The 19387-nt window shown below is 49.8% G+C and overlaps 3 protein-coding genes across 3 annotated transcripts; 1 reads left to right on the top strand and 2 right to left on the bottom strand.

The window, feature by feature from the left end:
- Positions 1-111: 111 nt before the first annotated feature.
- LOC120713174 (BTB/POZ and MATH domain-containing protein 5-like) lies at positions 112-831 on the bottom strand. The gene has a single exon (XM_039999181.1). The coding sequence runs from the start codon at positions 829-831 to the stop codon at positions 112-114; it is 720 nt and encodes a 239-aa protein (XP_039855115.1).
- A 430-nt stretch (positions 832-1261) lies between these two features.
- On the bottom strand, positions 1262-2004 carry LOC120713175 (BTB/POZ and MATH domain-containing protein 1-like). Its single transcript, XM_039999182.1, has 2 exons — positions 1762-2004; positions 1262-1720 (listed from the first exon to the last, which is right to left on the bottom strand). Exons 1-2 carry the CDS (start codon positions 2002-2004, stop codon positions 1262-1264), a joined length of 702 nt encoding a protein of 233 aa, XP_039855116.1.
- Positions 2005-7294: 5290 nt separating this feature from the next.
- LOC120711438 (trimethyltridecatetraene synthase-like) lies at positions 7295-9264 on the top strand. The gene is made up of 2 exons (XM_039996956.1): positions 7295-8357; positions 8435-9264. Exons 1-2 carry the CDS (start codon positions 7410-7412, stop codon positions 9068-9070), a joined length of 1584 nt encoding a protein of 527 aa, XP_039852890.1. The 5' UTR covers positions 7295-7409; the 3' UTR covers positions 9071-9264.
- Positions 9265-19387: the final 10123 nt, after the last annotated feature.

Consider the following 19387-nt stretch of genomic DNA (forward strand, 5'->3'; position numbering starts at 1 on the left):
GGGATTTTAAACGGAACAAATTCCAAACAAATTTTAGCAGAAATAGGAAACCCATCCAGCAATGGATTTAACTGGATTTCGATTACGGTTGCCGGCTAGCTACTTGGATCGTCACGCGCGGTGCCGCTGTTCGGCTAGGCACTGGCGGATGTACTCCCTGTCGTCTGGCTGGCGGCGGCTCCTGCTCCGGCGTGATGCCGCCTGGTCGTCGCCAGAATCCTCATCGTCGTCGCTGTAGTTGAGATTGAGCTTGGGGGCCCTTTGGCGGAACTTCCTGCCGAGGGACAGGGCCTCCACCTCGACGACGGCGACGTCGCACCGGATGGCGAGGCAGTCGTCCTTGAGCAGGGTCTCGCGCCGCACCTCCAGCTCGTCCGTGGCGATGAACTCGGCGTAGCCACACCCGACGACGAGCTCCTCCTCCGGTTCGTCATCTGCAGTAGTGTAATACTCGCCGCCGCCGGCGCCGGGGCACGTGAAGACGCCCGTGGCGGCGGGGAGCTCGTACGCGGCGGCGCCGGAGGGGCCCAGCAGGCTGAACCTGTACTGCGCCCCCACGCGCTGACGCTCGTACTCGTCGAGGCGGAGGTGGAGGGAGATGTGGCCGGAGCACGAGCCGGAGCCGTTGGGGTAGTAGTCGATCTTCCAGTCGCGGCCGCCGACGGTGAAGTTCTCGGAGCTGATGCGCTCGCCGGCGGGGAGCGCCTTGGTCCACGAGTAGCCGTCGACGCGGAACACCTGGAACCCCCTCGCCGGCTTGACGACGACGCCGCTCGCGGAGCGCGACAGCTGCCGCACGGCGGCGGAGAGCAGCGGCTGCGCCGCCGACATGGAGAGGAGATCGAGAGAGACGAGTCGTCTTGTTTATCTCTTGTGTTGACGCCTTGACGGGCGCGGCGGCCGGGGGGTATGTAGATGTAGATTATCATGCAATGGAGATCGATAAGCATGCATGTTAACTTGCGTTAATTACGGTTCAAGCTAGGGTTCGTTAAATACAGTATAATCCTTATATATCTTTACAAATAAATAAATTGCTGCTTTTTTTTTTACCAGCGACTCTCTGCATGCATGCATGCAGGAGGTAAAAAGATTGGAAGAGAGGTCACAAACAGTAGTAGTAGTAGCAAAAGTAATTAAAGAGACCAAACTCGAAGAAACACTATGAAAATTTTATCCTCTTAATACGAAACACGCGCTAACACACCCAGTTCGATGATTACATCTCTAATCCACTCCTTTATTTTGTACGACTAGCTAGCTAGTGCTGCCTTGGCCGTTGGGCAGTGAGGCACCGGCGGATGTACTCCTTGTCATCCGGCGGCGGCGGCTGGCTGCGGCTGCCGTCGTGCTCGCCGTACATTTCGTCCGGCGACTCGTAGCCGCTGCGGCCGCCGTAGCCGTAGTATCCGCCGCGCCTCATCCCCCTCCCCACGGCGCCGCCGCGCATCAGCTGGGGCGCGACGACCAGGGCCTCCACCTCCGCGACGCCGACGTCGCAGCGGATGGCGAGCGAGTCGTTCCCGAGCAGGCTCTCGCGCCGCTTCGCCAGCTCCTCCTTGGTGATGAAGCAGGCGTAGCCGCGCCCGGCGGCGGCCTCCTCGCGGGCGGCGCCGTAGACGTGGGCGGCGTCGGTGAAGATGGCCGTCTCCTTGGGGAGCTCGTACGCCGGGGTGCCGGCGAGGTCGAGCAGGCTGAACTTGTACGCCGCGCGCACGCGCTCCCGGTGGGGGTGCCCTCGAGGCGGAGGTAGAGGGCGACGTCGTCCGAGTCGTCCTTGGAGGCGTCGGTGCCGTTGGGGTAGTAGTCGACGCGCCAGCACCGGCCGCCGACGCAGAACGGCTCCGAGGAGATGCGCTCGCCGCCGGGGAGCGCCGTGGTCACCGAGTAGCCGTCGATGCGGAACACCTGGAACCCCTGTGCCTTCCTGGCGACGACGCTCGACGCGGAGCGCGACGGCTTGGCGGCGCCGGTCAGCAGCGGCGGCGGCACCGACGACGGCATGGCAGGGACGGAATCAAATCAAATCGAATCAAATCTAGGTTGTTCTTCGATCCGATCCTGCCTGCTTGCGGTTTGATTTGTGGATGCATTGTTGAACCTCTAGACGTCGAGTATATATGGATCAGATTAGGTCGGTTGCATTGCATTGCATCATGCCACGCACGGCAGGAGAACTCTTGGATGAGTCGGATTCCTGGACTAATTCTCGGCGGCCCAGCTGGTCTTCAATGTCGGTTATCGATCTAGCGTTGTACTGGACTTTTTTTTTTCCCAAAGAAAGGCTACGGCAGCGTTCTAAATTATAGTTTACTTTAGTTGTATTGTAAGTTAAATTAGATTTATCTAACTTTGAGAAATTTATAAAAAATATAATAGCATCTATAAAACCAAATAAATATTTTATTTTCTGATGGATTTAATCAAGCTAATTTGATGTTGTCAATGTTCGTGTTTTTTTTTCAAGTAAACTTGATTAAAATAAGAGAAGACTGACTTGTGAGATATATTTAAAGTGAACTACTCCCTCCGTCTTGGAACATAGGGCGCCCTGAGTTTTTGCAGACATATTATAAAGGTAGAGAAAAGACACATGTACTCCTCATTAGTGTATTGTTTAGTTAATCAGTTGATTAATTTTAGGCTAGATTTTTAGCGGAAAACCAGTTCTACGCGCAAGCGTTGGCTGATGTTCGGGCGCTCCATTTCGGACCGCCCCCCCCCCCCCCCCCCCCCCGGCGCGCATGCACTTGTGCAGGCCCACCGGATGCTTACTTTATTTTTTCATTTTCCTTTCTTTGCGTGAACCAAGGCACTCTCCCGGTTCAGAAGCGGCCAACGTGAGTGCGCTGCTGTGCAAAAGCACTGAAGCAGCAAACTACCACGGTGACCTTGACAACCAGGGTGTAGGTCCTGGCATGCCTTTTCTTTTTTTTCTATAAGAATTTTGTGCCTTAATATTTTTACTTCATAACTTTTCATAAATATTTTGCACAACTTATGAACAGAATTTTTATTTTCATACAATTTATGTATTCTTTTTTGCATAACTTATGAATAGGAATCTATGTGTACAATTTTTTGTAATACAATTTATGCACATAATTTTCGGGACACACAATTTATACAAATATTCTTTTGTGCTTTCATGCATAACTTATAAATATATTGTTTGTACATAAGTTTATGTTTCTACAGTTTTTAATAAATAATGTATATAATTTTTTATTTTGTAGTTGTTTTGAATGATTTTTCTTTACATATTTTGTATATAATTTATGTTGACATATTTTGGTTTTATATTTTTCCATATAATTTTTTTTGTTTAGAATGATAAAAGGGAATGGGGGAGCGGTGTGCACGTGGGAGAGTGTGCCTTTGGCCTTTCGGAAGTCGGACACTCGGATTGCACTGATGCGACTGTGCGGACTGCTTCGGGGGGAGCCGGTGGTAATGATGGATTGATGGGGGTTTGTCTTATCAATCGTTGTTCTTGTGCTGTGGTGCATGCTCATGAATTAGAAAGCCCTCGCATTAAAACGAAGCGAACGTGAGATGCTGGAAAGAGAATGCGGAATGCACAGAAAGGGAAAGGTAATCTATGTCCGAAATCGCTCGCCAGCAGCGATCCTGGCGCGCGCCAGCAACGATCCTGGCGCGCGCTTGCTAATTAGCAGTGCCCGATTTTTAGCTGATCGTACTAAAATCAAAGAGATTAGCATGCTTTTTTTACTCGTTCGGCCCACCATAATTGAATTTTTTTTACAAAACTAGCACCAAAATCAAGAAGATTATCATGCCTTCTCATGGAGTAATGGATAACGGAGGAGTAATCGATAACGGAGGATTAAAGGAGAATGCGAATCCAACATTCAGGGTGGTTTGGAGCTTTGGGCTGCTGCTGTTGGGCCACACGGTCTCTGAGCCTTCTCAATGCCAGTGAGTTTCCGGTGGCTCACGTTAGAGATTTGGGCTTTGGCCGTGGGGATTTCGGAAGTCCCAGGTAACAATGCGTGGCCCAGCCCAATCAGCCCTTCCTCCTGGGCCTAAAGTCAAAGTCCAAACCCCCCTCAGCCAAATTTGACTTCTCCTCCAAACACAAGGTCAACGTTTGGCAATGCCAAGGAAGCTCGATCGGCAAAGAGGGGTGGTACTTGTTGCTCACGGCGGCGGTGTTGCAGCTTTCTTGCACGAGGGACCAAGTTAGCTAGGCACAAGAATTAAGACCAGCAGATTACTCATCATACGCTTCACTTTATCTATCTATCTATCTATCTATCTATCTATCTATCTATCTATCTATATATACTAAGTCCGTAGCTATACCATATACCAAACCAGAGACGTAGTAAGCAGCAGCAGCAGCAGCAGCTACCAGATCATCTGTTGTCTGAAGCACACGTCTCCCTTGGACACTTGCACAAGTTTTGTGATCGAATCGATCATGGTGCTGTTCAAGTACGGGTTCATCTTCCTCGCCGGCGCGGGGCTCGGCGCCGCCATGGCGCGCCACGGCTGCTGCAACGACCACCGCCGCCGCCTCCACGGCCCCTGCTGGCGCCGGCACTGGGGCGGCGGCGGCGGCGACGGTCTAGGACGACGCCGTGATCACGAGGTGGACCCTGCGGCGGCGGCGAGCTACGAGAGCGAGAGGAGGAGGGGCGGCTACTACTTTCGCCCTGGCGGCGGCGACGACGCGGACATGGTCGTCGGCGCGGAGGAAGGCGAGTACCACCGCGCCGTGAAGAAGAACAGCAAGAGGCCAGCAGCAGCTGCTGGTGCTGGTGGTGCTGATGCCACTTCTGATTATTAGTGTTGCGCTTGAGAAGCCTGTAACGTTCTAATGTTGTTGTGTGCGAGGGATGGAGGCGCTAGCTGCATGTATGTGTATTATTGTACTACGTATTTGTCGTGTGTGAGAATGATTAAATTAACATTTTGGGAAATTAGCCATTGTTTTTTCAGTTGTTGTGACTCATCTATATATCAAAAGGACACGGAATCGCCGAATGCCAATTAGCTAGCTAGCTAGGGAACACGTGCTGCAATTCGCCTGTGTCAAATTAGTGGAGCTCAGTCAGTTGGGACTCCACGTTGGCAGGCTGCGGCCTTATCCTCTCACGTCTACAGTTCACCAGGGCGAAAGGAAGGCGACGCACGTTTCCGGCGGCGAGTTCGCCGGGCCCTTCCGCCTCCGGTGGCCTCTTTGGCTCCGGAGATGGAAGGGTCCCGGGAACTCGACGCGCGGATCTGTATAGAGTAGGTAGGTTAGTATCTAGCTCTACTGTGTGCTCGTCGTCGGTGACGGCGGCGGAGCTTGGGGTTCCGGGAGCAGCGTTCTGCGCGGCTCCGGCGGAAAATAAAGCTCTTTCCGACGGTGACGTCGAGGCTGTGTGGCAGCCGCATGTGTGGCATGACGAAATGTGGCCGGAAACCAAACATCCCCTAGGACCGCTCGATCGGCTGGTAGTGGATAGTATGGTATGTATGGCGTGTTTGTTTCCACCGAGCTAATTAAAATTTAACCCTGTCACATCAAAGATAATATTGTTATTTAAAAATATTAAATAAAGTCTAATTATATATCCTTTTACATCTAATTTACGAGGCGAATCTAATTAGTCTAATTAATATTTCCTCCGTTCTAGTAAAAAATAAGTCACTCCCTAGGATTCAAAATTTGTCCAAACAATAAGTCATCTTACCCTATTTAGAAATTGGATATGCATGTAAGAATCAATTAATGTCAAATATGAATAATAAATAGAAGCAAATATGGAGACCGGAGACTTCAAGCATGCAAGATGAGGAGTTGAGGACGATTCGTGCAGGCCAAGCCATCGCATCGCCGGCCGTCAGCTTCATGCATCATACGGCCACCCCTAACATCCGCCTACATCCGCGCGTCCAGATTATGCCAGGTGTTGTCTAGTTTCGACCCCTGGCATACATTGCATGTACTTCTCCTAAATTAAAAGCATCCCTCCTCTTCCGCATGGACAACTTTTCCTCAAAAATCATCCAAGCCCTGACCTGTAAGCAGATGAATATTATTCAGACAGCTGCAGTACAGATGGCATGCATATGCATGAAAAATGTCAAACAAAGGGCTGCTTTCACGCTTAGTAAAAGAAACTAGCCAGTGGCGATGGCACCAGCATCACACGCCATTTGTCTTCTTTCCACCGACCTGACGACGACTTGTGTCGATCGTGCAAAGCTGCCCCTTTTTTCACTTGAAATGGTGACAGCATGTTGATCTTATTTGGTCGTTTTGTTTAATTGTACATTAATTTGATGACATGTGTTGGTATATATATACTACTGCAGTGATGCTATCATACAGGAGCATGTAGTGGACATGGCCGTGCCGGCGTAAATCGGGCCCTGTGCGAAATTCTGAAGTGATGCCTACTAGACTAACCATCCTTATGTTTTTTACTGCCAGAATCGTATTTTCTAGATCGATTTGCAAAAAATATGGCTTCAATCGATTGTTTTCTAACATAAAAGATGAAAGAACAAAATTATAATTAATTCATTAAAGACTCAAAGGATACAAGTATATATGTATATCAATACAGTTGGGGAATTAAAAGAAATAACTATTTACCTTCTCCTTAAGCCAATCAATTGCGTGAAGAGTTGAAATTGCCGACCTGTCGTTGCTGAATTCTCCGCCTGCCCTGGGGCCGCCGACCGGCTGCTGCACCGCGTCGCCGTCGCAAACTCGCGATCATGGCATCGGCGGTGACACGGTGTTGCCTGCCCTGCCGTCTGGCATCTGCCTCGACAGCTCAGCCCTTGGTGTCGTGACTCGTGAAAAACAAGAACTGAAGATGAATCGGCACAGGATTAGAGGAAGACGGCACGGCAACTAAACTAGCGGGCGGCGGGCGGCAGGACTCCTCAGTGTTGCGGGCCTTTTTGTTTTGTGCAGGGCAGGGGCGTGGCATATGTTCGTTTCACCATTTGCATTAGGGCCGACCAAGTAGGAAAGATACAGGGAGTTAATGGGCTGCTACAAATTCTGGGGCCAAAAAAAATGGGGCCTGTGACGCCCGCTGGGCACGGGCCTGGTAGTGGACATGCTTAGATATACAAATAAACAAAAAAAATTGTGGAACACAAAAACACAATATATTCGGATTTAAACAAGATGCATTCATGTCGATCGATAAGACACAATCAGCGAGAAAGAGACAGATAAGCACGCATGATGGATTGATGGGTCGATATAAGACAAACATGATGCATGATTTCAAGCATGTCTGCATCGATCTGACCTTGGGTAGGCGCACGCGATGGGTCGATAAGTAAGTAAGTACACCCTTCGTGCATCAATACTGGCCACAGCTAGTAGATCAAGCAAGCATTGCGTGGCCTCGTCTCTGCAGTGTGCAGCAATAATGGAGGTGCCACCGCCATGGCTGTCCTCCCTCGCGGTCCTGCTGGTCACCGCCCTCTTCCTCGCGGCGGCCGTCCTCCGCCGGCGAGGAGCGCGCAACAAGCGGCGCTACAACCTCCCGCCGGGCCCCCGGCCGCGGCCGGTGATCGGGAACCTGAACCTGATCGGCCCGCTGCCGCACCAGTCCATCCGCGAGCTCTCGGCGCGGCACGGCCCGCTCATGTCGCTCCGGTTCGGCTCCTTCCCCGTCGTCGTCGGCTCGTCCGTCGCCGCCGCCGAGTTCTTCCTCCGGACCCACGACCTGGCGTTCCTCGACCGGCCCCGCATGGCCTGCGGCAAGCACACCGTCTACAACTACTCCGGCATGCTCTGGTCCCACTACGGCGCCTACTGGCGCCAGCTCCGCAAGCTGTGGCTGACGGAGCTCCTCAGCGCCCGGCAGCTCCGGCGGACGGAGCACGTCCGCGCCGAGGAGGTGCGCGCCCTGCTGAGCGACATCCGCCGCGCGGCCGGCGGCGGCGGCGCGGCGGCGGCGCCGGTGGTGGTCAAGGAGCACCTGCTCATGGTGACGCTCAACGTCGTGTCGCGCATGGTGCTGGGCAAGAAGTACGTCGGCGAGCAGCAGGGCGCCGGCGCGGCGGCGGCGACGCCGGAGGAGTTCCGGTGGATGATCGAGGAGATCTTCTTCCTCAACGGCGTGCTCCACATCGGGGACATGGTCCCGTGGCTCGGCTGGTTCGACCCCAACGGGTACATCCCCCGGATGAAGCGGCTGGCCAAGATGTTCGACCGGTTCGTCGAGCACGTCCTGCGCGAGCACGAGGACCGCCGCCGCCGCGAGGGCCCGGCGTTCGTGCCCGCCGACATGGTCGACCAGCTGCTGCAGCTCGCCGGCGACCCCAGCCTCGACGTCCCCATCGACCGCGACGGCGTCAAGGCATCCATTCTGGTAGAGAATTATATATGCATCGATTAATAGCTAAATCAATGAGCATGTTTATTAATTCATGAGTCTGTCTTGTGCAGGAGCTCATCACCGGCGGCACGGACACGTCGTCGGTGACGGTGGAGTGGGCCATGTCGGAGCTCCTGCGGAGGCCCGAGGTCCTCGCCAAGCTCACCGAGGAGCTGGACCGCGTGGTCGGCCGCGGCCGGCTGGTGGCCGAGGAGGACATGCCCCGCCTCCCCTACCTGGACGCCGTCGTGAGGGAGACGATGCGGCTGCACCCGGTGGTGCCGCTCCTGATCCCGCGGGTGTCGCGCGAGGACACGGCGGTGGGCGGCTACGACATCCCCCGGGGCACGCGCGTGCTCGTCAACGTCTGGGCCATCGGCCGCGACCCGGCGGTGTGGGGGGACGCGGCGGAGGAGTTCCGGCCGGAGCGGTTCGTCGTCGCCGGCGGCGAGGCGGCGGACGTGAAGGGGCAGGACCTGCGGCTGCTGCCGTTCGGGGCCGGCCGTCGGATGTGCCCCGCCCACGGGCTCGGGCTCAGGATGGTGCAGCTGGTGCTCGCGAACCTGATGCACGGCTTCAAGTGGAGGCTCCCCGGCGGCGTGCCGCCGGAGGAGCTGAGCATGGAGGAGAAGTTCGGGATCTCCGTGTCGCGCATGGACCAGCTCAAGGCCATCCCTGAGCCCAGGCTCCCGGAGCACCTCTACTAGTTCGATCGGGTGCTTTGTCCCTCTGCCTGGCTCCTGCCACCGTGTCACAATGTGGTGTAGAGTATGTACACGTATTCGGTATATCGTACATGGGTGCCATCGTGTTACGTGTCCGTATATGGATGTATGTGCCAATGTTGTATTTGGAAACAAAATAAGTGTGACCATATAGAAATCTTTTGTAGTTGTGCTAAGGGCAGTCCCAATCCAGACTCTACCATGGAGTCTAAGTCTCCTATTTATTGTGTTTTGCTAATGTGGCAGTATATTTATGAAAGAGAGAGGGAGAAAAATCAAGACTCCAAGTCTTCACGCAAATCAAGAATAAATATGAGAGAGATAAGTGGGCCATATAAACCAAAGTAACACACTTTGCATTGGGAAGTATAGTTTCTTGTGATGGAGTCTTTGAGGCTTAAACTCTATGAGTGGAGTCTGCATTGGGACTGCCCTAACTGTGTCCACATTGCTTGCGTATATATATAGGGTGCCCCATGTATATGTACACGCGTCCCATCTCTGGAATCTTCACATCATCCCATATCACTCTGTTCGGCTGGCTGTGACTGATGCTGATTTGTTGTGAGAGAAAATTACTGCCGATTGGCTGGTGGTTGATGATGATTTGGTGTGTGAGAAAAATACTGCTGACTTGCTGATAGCCAATGCCGATTCGGTGTGAGAAAAAAAAAAGCACTACTGGCTTGTTGACCGACAAACCAGCAGAACAGAGTGTATACAATCAATACTGCCATGAGTGAGAAATCAAGGAGTGGTTGTGGTTATTCGTCGAGTTGAGAAAAGCTTCACTGATATATATAGGTACCCTAAAACGACATGTACCTGTGCATATTCATCGAAGCAATTCAATAATCTAGATTAAGATCAAGTGTGTTGGCTATATATGTGCCTAGCTTGATCCCATACGATACTTTTTTTTATAGAGGGCTGCATCGTTTTTTTTTTAGTTAGACCAAAGACGAGATCATAGTCCTGCTGCTTATATTAATATTGAAATTTGAAAGCGATGGTAAAGAGTTGCTGTGGATGCCAGCTTACAGAGACTGGTCGCAAAACATCTTCCACGCATCACTGAAGAGCTGACGCAGCAGCTTTGACGCCAGCATCTGCCACTCGACTACTTCTCGGAGGTTGCAGAGATCATCACAGCATCCGGAGTCCTTCTCGGAGGTTGCAGCCGCCCCACCATCGGCTCCCTCCCCTCCTGGCCCTTGGGCGGCTCCATCTTGCACCAATATCGTAATAAACCCATTATTCTGTAAGCTAGTGTATTAGGATTTGACTCACCCCTTCACCGGACCCATGAAGCCCCTTCTAAGCTCTTCTTACATTTTTTTTTACCACAAATGCATTGCAAGGAAAGGTTGAAATTGTCTAGAGATGGAAGAAAACCCTCTCCTTTCCGTTAACAATGATCCTGGATCCGCAACTGCACGTACGTTTCTTTCTCAAACGTCGTATTCGTACATGGGAGCCTGTAGGACCAGGGGCAGAACTAGGATTGAAATGACCTGATTCACTCTCTATTACATAGAATAAAGGGTAAAATCTGTTTTTCAACCCTGAACTATCACAATAGTCCAATTTTGGCCTTTAAATTATGAAACCGGACATCCTACACCTCCAACTAACGAAACCGTTTGAAAAACAACCCTGGCTCAGCCAAAGGCGGTTTGCTACAGTAAAATTTCCGAATTTCTAGAATTTCACACCTCTCTCAATTATATAATAAAGAAAGCATAGTTAATATTGTCTAAAAATCATGATATTTTTTGGGAGCTAGATCAAAAGACAAGGAATTTATATTGGCTAGATGTGATACACTAAACTTAATGGAATTTGAATTATAAAATTTTAAAAATAGGTAGAATTCAAAATTCCTTGAATTTTTAGGTTAGCTAAACTTATGATAAAAATGCATTAAAAATATGATAATTCATAATTTTTTATTTAGTTTAGTTAACTACTTTTTATTAGCCCAAGTTCTATAGAAAATTCATAAATTAAAATTTGAGGAATCAAATTTGATTCAAATTTGAGCGTTGTGAAGGAATTCAAAAACTTTCATAAAAACTTGGGCCAATAAAAAATACCTTATTAAACTAAATAAAAAATTATGAATTATCATATTTTTAGTTCATTTTTAGCAAAGGTTTAGCTGACCCAAAAATTGAAGAAATTTTGAATTCTACCCATTTTTAAAATTTTATAATTCAAATTCCATTATGTTTAATGTATCACATCTAGCCAAAATAAATTTCTTGTCTTTTTATCTACCTCCCAAAACAATATCATGATTTTTAGAAAATATTAACTATGTTTTCTTTATTATTTAATTGAGAGAGGTGTGAAATTCGAAAATTTTACTGTAGCAAAACCGCCTTTGGCTAAGCCAAGGTTGTTTTTCAAACGGTTTCGTTAGTTGGAGGTGTAGGATGTCCGGTTTTGTAGTTCAAGGGCCAAAATCGGACTATCGTGATAGTTCAGGATCAAAACAGACTTTACCCTAAAATAAAATTATATAATTTATATATGATGAAAACTGCGTCAACTATAAGAAATTTATTTTTCACCATGGTACATATGCACCAGGCCTCACTCATCAGCGCCCTCCTTCCTCCTGTGTGTCTTCGCCCCTTGTCCCTCTCGTGCGTATCGAGATCTGAAGTTTTTGAGAAAAAAAAATCTTTAAGGACATGGCTCCGGAGTCTACCACCAGCACCAGTACTGACCAGCACAGTATGCGAGCTTGAACCAACCTGCTGCAAGATCCACACGATTTTCATCACTATTTATGTATGTAGCAGCTTGTCGATTCTATATCAAATTAAAGTTATTATTTTTCTCAAATATGCAAGAGAACTGCGCATCTTTGCATTAAGAGGAAAAGAGTTATAGTTTGAACAAGCACATTATGTGCAGCTCCTTATATGGATTACTCACAAACAGAGACAATCGAGTTTACGCGCTCCAGCAGCCGTCCAAAGGTCGACGTCGTCTTTGATGCGTCCTTATATTTTTTTTCAAATATGCAGACGTGCGTTGCGCTCCTTCCAAATATTGCCAACTGGCTATGTTTGGTTCATTTTAGGAATTTTAAATATATTTTTCGAGAAGAAAATCTCGTATGCATGGAGTACTAAATGAAGTCTATTTGTGAAATTTTTTAGGAATGAGTATAACTTTTCGCGATGAAATTAATGATGGTAATTAATTGATGATTGACTACAATGATGCTACAGTGACCATCCTCTAATCACACGGTCAAAGACCTCATTAGATTCTTCAGCGTTCCTAACACAAATATTCTATAATTGATTTTACAAACTATCTTTATTTAATTATTTTAATTAGCGATCAAAGTGCATTCTAGAATCTTCTAGGAAGAAACCAAACACGGCCAGGGTATATTGAAAACCTTTCACTTCGTAGCCGGCTGCAGTTCCTCCCACCATTCTTGGATAGAAACTTCATCCACGCTGAAGCTGCAGGTGCAGTTCGCCCAGGACGTGGTCCTCCACCACACCTTCTTTGACAACGTGCAGTGCACAAGAAGGTGGTCCACTGTTTCCTCGGCTTGATCACAAGCAGACAAGCTTCATGTGCCTCCAGCCCTCGCCGATGGCGCCGATCAGCTGTCCAGATGCGCCGTCTGCACGCCAGCCAAAAGAAAAGCTTGACTCTCGCAGCCGCAGGTGCCCATGACTTCCAGATCCATGGTGAAATTAAAGTTTATCATATTGAAGGACTGGGACGGGCGATGAGAGATGGGAGGAGTGAATGCAGTCCTTAAAAAATTCTTCTCGACGAAAACAGGATCTATGTTCCAATTCAACTAACACGTCTATCTTTTCTAACCGCCAAAGTGACACGAGCCAACTTGTGGTGGACTCACTCTAGGAACCAGTGGCGGACTCCAACCCCCTACTCCCATAGAACACATGGAGCCCCCCCCCCCCCCCCCCCCACATTTTTCAAGCATGAGTGAAGAAGAGGAAGAAGAAAGGAGGAGGAAGAAGAAAAAGGAAGGAGGGAGGAAGAAGAAAGGAAAATGAGCCCCCTCAATTTGAATCCCAGGTCCGCCACTGCTAGGAACGGATAGGCAAATCTCAACGCAAAGCGGAAGCACGTGAAAAACAATCTAGTTGACCAAGGCGCAACATAAAGCAGAAGCAACGATTTACCAAAACACCGAAAAAGCTTTTTTTTCAAATAGACTTGCAAAAGAGATTTCTTCAATGAGCATACAAGAATTTAACAAAAAATAGCAAAGCTCAAAATAGACTAATGCAAAGCTTGTCCAGAAGCGACCAAGAGACTCATCAAAAATACTAGAGCTAGTCAAGTGCAAGACCAACTAAAGCTTGCTTGATTAAGCATGCAAAAGCTAAGAAGTATGAATGACAATAAGCAAGCATCCAGAGACTAACAGCAATTGATTTAACAATACATATAAGCAAGTTGGCAAGCAATAAGTAATAATTATTTAGTCTAAGCAAGTGAGCGTGGACAAAATAAATGCAGGAGCTATCAAAAAAAAAATGAAAGAGGAGTGCAAACCGAGCCTTGAAAGTGCCTGGCTACTGTGCCGGCCTGCTCTTGGGCTGCGGGCCAGCTGCTGGTGCAGACTTGTTGCCGTGGCCTACACCGCCTGGGCTGCTTGCAGCTCTGCTCGGCCTGCAGACTTGGCGGTTTTTTTATTTTTTATTTTCGTTTGTTTACAAAAATATATTTTCGATTTGGAAATTTACAGGAATATACCCCGGCCGCCCCGCTGCCGGGCGGCCGGGACCTGGCCGCCCGGCAGCGGGGCGGCAGGGGCTTTTGTGAAAAAAATTGCGCAAAGAAAATTGCGCAGAGGTCCCTGGGAGCCGGCCGCCCGGCAGCGGGGCGGCCGGCCCTGCCCGCCCGGCTGCAGGGCGACCGGATCTCCCACCCATATATAAGGGTTGGCTGGTCCCCCCACCCCTCATTTGCATCACTAAAATTTCAGAAACCAAGAAAAAAGAGGGAGGGAGGGAGAACGGCGAAGCCCTGCCGGATTTTCGAGACGGCGACTGCAGGTAACCAAAATTCTTCTACGCTTTACTAATAGATTATGTTGTAATTTTTTTTTGAAATAGTAGATTAGCAATCAATTTAATTATTGTTAGGAGTGATTACTGATACATTTAGGTACAGATACTTGTAATGATTAGCGTTGATACAGTACATTTAGTGTTAGATTAAGTATTAGAAAGTACTATAAAATTGTTAGAGAAGTATTAGAAAGTCTTAAAAATTGTAAGATAATATTAAATTTTTTTTAGAAAATGTTAGAAAATTGTAGAAAGTATTTTGTTGAACCAGTAGTTTAGCAATCAGTTTAATTATTATTAGGAGTGATTAATGGTACATTTAGGTGTAGTTACTGATAATGATTAGCATTGATATAGTATATTAGCAATCTGATTGCTCACTTATGATTGCCAGGGCTCAACACCATGGCATCCTCAGGATCCACCTACATTTCATGGAGTAAGGTGACGGAAACAGTCCCCTAAGGAGTCTAGGTGCCTATGTGTTTTTGTGGATCCTTGTGCAAACTAATGAAATCAAGGGTTTTGGGGGACGACTTTTGCAAGAGATTCTTCATGTGCGAGAATTACGAGTACGACCCGCCCAAGCATTACGGCAAGGACCGAACAAAGGTACTACAAAACACTATCAGAGTTTGTCACTTTCAGATCTAGTAATGACTTCTAACATGATTTGGGGAAACACTCCACCGCCTTTATGTGATTTCTTGCAGTGGTTAGACACCGAGCAATCTCAGCAGGATAAGGACCACGTGGAGCATCAAGCAAGGTGGGCTGCACAAAGGTGACAACGAATGCTGCATGAAGAACAGATGGAGGAGAAGCGCAAGAAAAACAAGGAAGAGATTCAGAAGAGAATTGCAGAAGTGGAACGTCAGAAGGCAGAGGAACGTGAAGCTGATAGGGAGAGGAAGCGAGAGAGGGCCCGCCGTGCTAAGGAAGCAGGGTCTGAAGCTATTAGGAAAGGAAAATATCCCCGGTGCACTCAGTAAAGCACCACCATGTAATCCCGGTATTTTACATTTCCTAAGGCATGTTAGGTTTACTCACAACACGAGGTTATCGTGTTGCACATGCCATACTTTTCATTGTTGAAGTACCAAGTAGTACGAACGTCTTAGGCCTCTGCTTTGTAATCGTAGCATTGTTTACAAAACTGTATTGCAAACCGAAAATTTATGATTCGTAACTACCCTTCTATTTTCAGTACACTACATTCAGTGAGCAATCTAATTGAACCAACCTACACATTTATAACTACAACCAAGAAATCTTACTACACAAATACCTTAGTAATATTATATGCTACAATCTGGTGCAAATACATATCCATACATAACGAAATGTAATTATCACATACAGGTCGGAATACATATATATACATCTAGTTCAAATACATATACACACATAACGAAATCTAGACGCGACGGGCTCCAAAATCCGGAGGCAATCCATCGGTGGGATTTCCAGAAGGTCCAACCTCAGCAACAGCATTATCTTCTTGCATTTTAGGGCACTTCTTGTAAGTGTGACCATCTGCTCCACACATGTTGCATCTTTTTTTCTTCTTTCCTGCCCCAGACTCATCCATTCTGTTACAGATACGAAGTGTCTGCCGTCGACCTACCCCTCTCCTAGCATCTGGATTGGGAATGTACATTGGAGAGATATTTGGTGTAGTGAATAATCACAGACTGCCTATGCCATATATCTCATGGCCCCAAGTGTGCACAGCGGTTTCTTTTCTGTAATATTGTGAAACAAAAACCCCAGGATCCAACCCAGATTCTGAAGCGTCCCCTCATAAGAGAAGACTTAAACGTGATACAAAGCACCAGTCCCAGGAGGCTGATGCCACATTTATTACATCAGATGGTTCAAAACCGTACAAACCTTGGAGGACACTCGATACAGATGATGATAATTATTAACCAAGCTACAACATAACACCAGACTGCAAACCACATAGGGTCTACTACGGGCTCAGAGTACTGCGACAGCGGAGGCATCTCGACAGGGCCGGTACCACAGGCAAGGTTGGGTGTAGAACGGTAACCCTACTCGGCGTCGTCTGGCACGAAGTCTGGATCTTCTTCTGTAAAAAGTAAGAGTGGGGTGAGTACAAACGTACTCAGCAAGTCCAACCACACCCACGGAGGGGTTAAATCAGAATAACATGCCTTGGTAAATCAAGGATAAGGTTATGGTTTAATTTGCAGAAAAACTATATTTTATGCAAGGGTTTGTTTTAAAGAAGACCTTTATGAAAATCAATTCCAGAAGTAACACGGAGTTTCCAATTTTTAAACTGCTACCGGACTCCCCGTCCGTCGTAGCACACGGCACATCTGCCGGACACAATTCCAAAACAACTCACACCAGCCCATCCCAAAGAAACACTAGTTATGTGACCACACTGTAACTCGCCCAATACCGTGGGCACGGACTATTCGAATAGATTCTTAACTCTGCAGAGGTGTGCAACTTTACCCACAAGTAGGATACCACAACTCGTGCACCGTCGTGTCGGTGTAGATCCCATCATAGCCATTACCCACCATAGCTAAGCCTGACTAGCCATCACGGGCTGCACCAAGGGGTCATTGACCGTTCACTTAGGTATAACCGGGCATAAGTCACTCGGGGCTTATCCCTTTTCCTTAGTCACCCGTTGCTCTCAGCTCTCCTGATGGCTACCACACCAACTAGTGGGATTTATGCTACGCCGTTGCCCATTCAACGGTCGAGTGGTTTGCACGATAGTGGAGTTAGGTGAGATGACACACCAACTCGGTCCTTAGACGCGACAAGATGGATATCTCCCTTCTTTGCCCTGCCACTCAGGCATAAGCACACCAATCGGCAAATCGCACAGAAATGCCGTCCATCTCGCCCATACTCATCTTTTCGAAAATCCACATTTTATCCCTTCCCACACGCACACATTTTCTTTATAAAATCAAATAGTATTATGAGTAAAGTCCTAAGCATTCTAATATCGATTAACGTCCAAACAAAATCAGACATTAATCTAGGTGGTCAAGGGATGGTCGCCACAAATCAAGGGGTGGCTATTCAACCGTGTTTTCATGCAAGTAAAACATATGCAGTTTATAAAACAGGCCATTGGGTTGTGTTTATATAAACTAGGACAGAAACATGCATCAAAGGATGGGATTGAACTTGCCGTCTTCGTAGCCTTCGGGGAAGTCCTGTCCTTCGGGCTCGGGGTCGCGGAACTGGTCCTCGTTCTCCTGCTCACAGAACTGCTCGTTGACGGGCTCTCCTTCGTTCACTCCGCGGTCTACAGCACACACAAACAGGCATCCAATCAATACAAAGATTCTATCGTTGAGCCCGAATCGGAAACACATAAAATATGGAGATAGAAGTGGCATTTTTGAGTGGTTTCTTAATAGCGCGGCCCGAAACTATAATAGAAGTGACATGGTAGAGTTTGGGGTCAATCGGAGTTGTTTAGGCGCATGAAATAATAGGTTTTGTAAAGGTTCGAGGGTTAGTTAAGGGGCCAGGGGCCTGGTTGTAAATAATCCTGGGTAGGCAGGGGTCTGCTTGTAATTTTTGGAAGCTTTTGGGTTATTCTGGAGAGGTCAGGGGTATACTTGAGATTAAGTTTATATTGGAGGAGGGTTTATTCGCAAATATATTAAAGGTGGGGGTGTTTCTGCAATAAGACAAAAGGGTGGAAGGTTTCTTTAAGAAATAAAGAAAGGGGGAGGGGTTTTTGGCAAAATTGCCATCCCCTTCCTCCCTCCCACGCTGGGAAACAGGGGAGGTGTCTGGGGTCGCCGGCGGCGGCCAATCCGGCCGTCCAGGGCCACGGCGGCGGCCGGGGGGTGGGGGGAAAAGGAGCTAGGGGGCGTGGGGTTCGATTCCCCAGCTCACCTCGGCTCGGGGCGCGGCGAGGGAGCGGGGCGACGGGAGCGGGCGGCGGCGGCTCTGGTGGTGTGTGACGGCGGCGCTAGCGCTAGGGAGGAGCGGCTGGAGGCGGCGGAGGTGGTTGCGGGGATGGCCGGGGGCTCAGGGTCTCTTTTATAGCGGCGCTAAGGCGGTGGCGCGGTGGAGGTGGGTGGCCGGCTCAGCGAGGTCCGCGGGCGGCCATTAATGGCGTCCCGGCCGCTAGCGGCCGTTGTGGGGCGGCTCCCGCGCCGAGGGCGGCGTGGCGGTGTAGGGCGACGGGACTTGAGCGGCAGCGGTGAGCACAGGGCGTGGCGCAAGCGGCGAGGTGGCGAGCAGTGCCGCTCGGAGCGAGGCAGCGGCGAGCGACGCGCCAGGGTCAGGCGAGCACGTGGCTCAGCGGCGAGCGGGGCCGGGGCGGCCAGCGAGCGCCTGGGCCACGCGGGTGTGCGCGCGCCGAGGCAGCGAGCGGCTCAGGGGAGTGGCGCTAGCGCAGGCCGGCGGGCAGTGCGGCACAGGGTATGGCAGCGGCGAGCGGCACGGGCACGCGCACGTGGCTCGGCAGGGCGCCCAGCGGCGTGCGGCGCGGCGTGCCGCGTCAGGCTCGTGTGCGTGCACACGCGTGCGCGCGTCGCGTCCTGGCGTCGTGCGCGAGTGCCGCGGCGCGGGCAGCGGCGGTGCCCGGTGTGCGCGGCAGGCGGGGTTGGGACAGGGCGCGGCTCAGGGCGGCTTGGCGCGTTCGCGCGTGCGCAGCCGGGAGCGGGGCGCGCGTGCGGGAGAGAGGCGAGGCGCGCGCGCGGGCAGGCGGGCCGGAGCTGGGAGGAAGGGCGTGAGGGGGGTGGCGCGGGGCAGGCGCGACGGGGAAGAAGGAGAGGAGAGAGGGAAGGGAGAGAAAAGAAAAAGGAAAAAGAGAAAAGGGGAAAAGAAATGAGAAAAATAGGAAAAAGAATTAAAGAGAAAGGAAATGGGAAAAAGGGAGGGAGAGAAAGGAAAAAGGAGGGGGAGGGGCGGTGCGCGCCAGCGGCGACCGCGGCCGCGGTCGGCCACGCGTGGCGTGCGGCCGCGGGAGGTGGGGTACGCGGTCGGAGGGGAAGAGGGAAAAGGAGAGAGGGGAAAAAGGGGCGGGATTCGCGGCGGCCGGTCACGACGCGTCGCATTGAAGGAGATGGGACGTGGATTGAAGTCGGGTGTCGGGTTGTTCGGGAGAGGCTCTGGGGATTAGGGTTCAGGGTTTGAGTCGAGCTCAACGACAAAAACAACTTTAGCGCATAATTTATTTTTGGTGAGTTTTCGGGATGTT

The sequence above is a fragment of the Panicum virgatum genome, chromosome 6K (genome assembly GCF_016808335.1).
Source record: "Panicum virgatum strain AP13 chromosome 6K, P.virgatum_v5, whole genome shotgun sequence".
NCBI lineage: Eukaryota > Viridiplantae > Streptophyta > Magnoliopsida > Poales > Poaceae > Panicum > Panicum virgatum.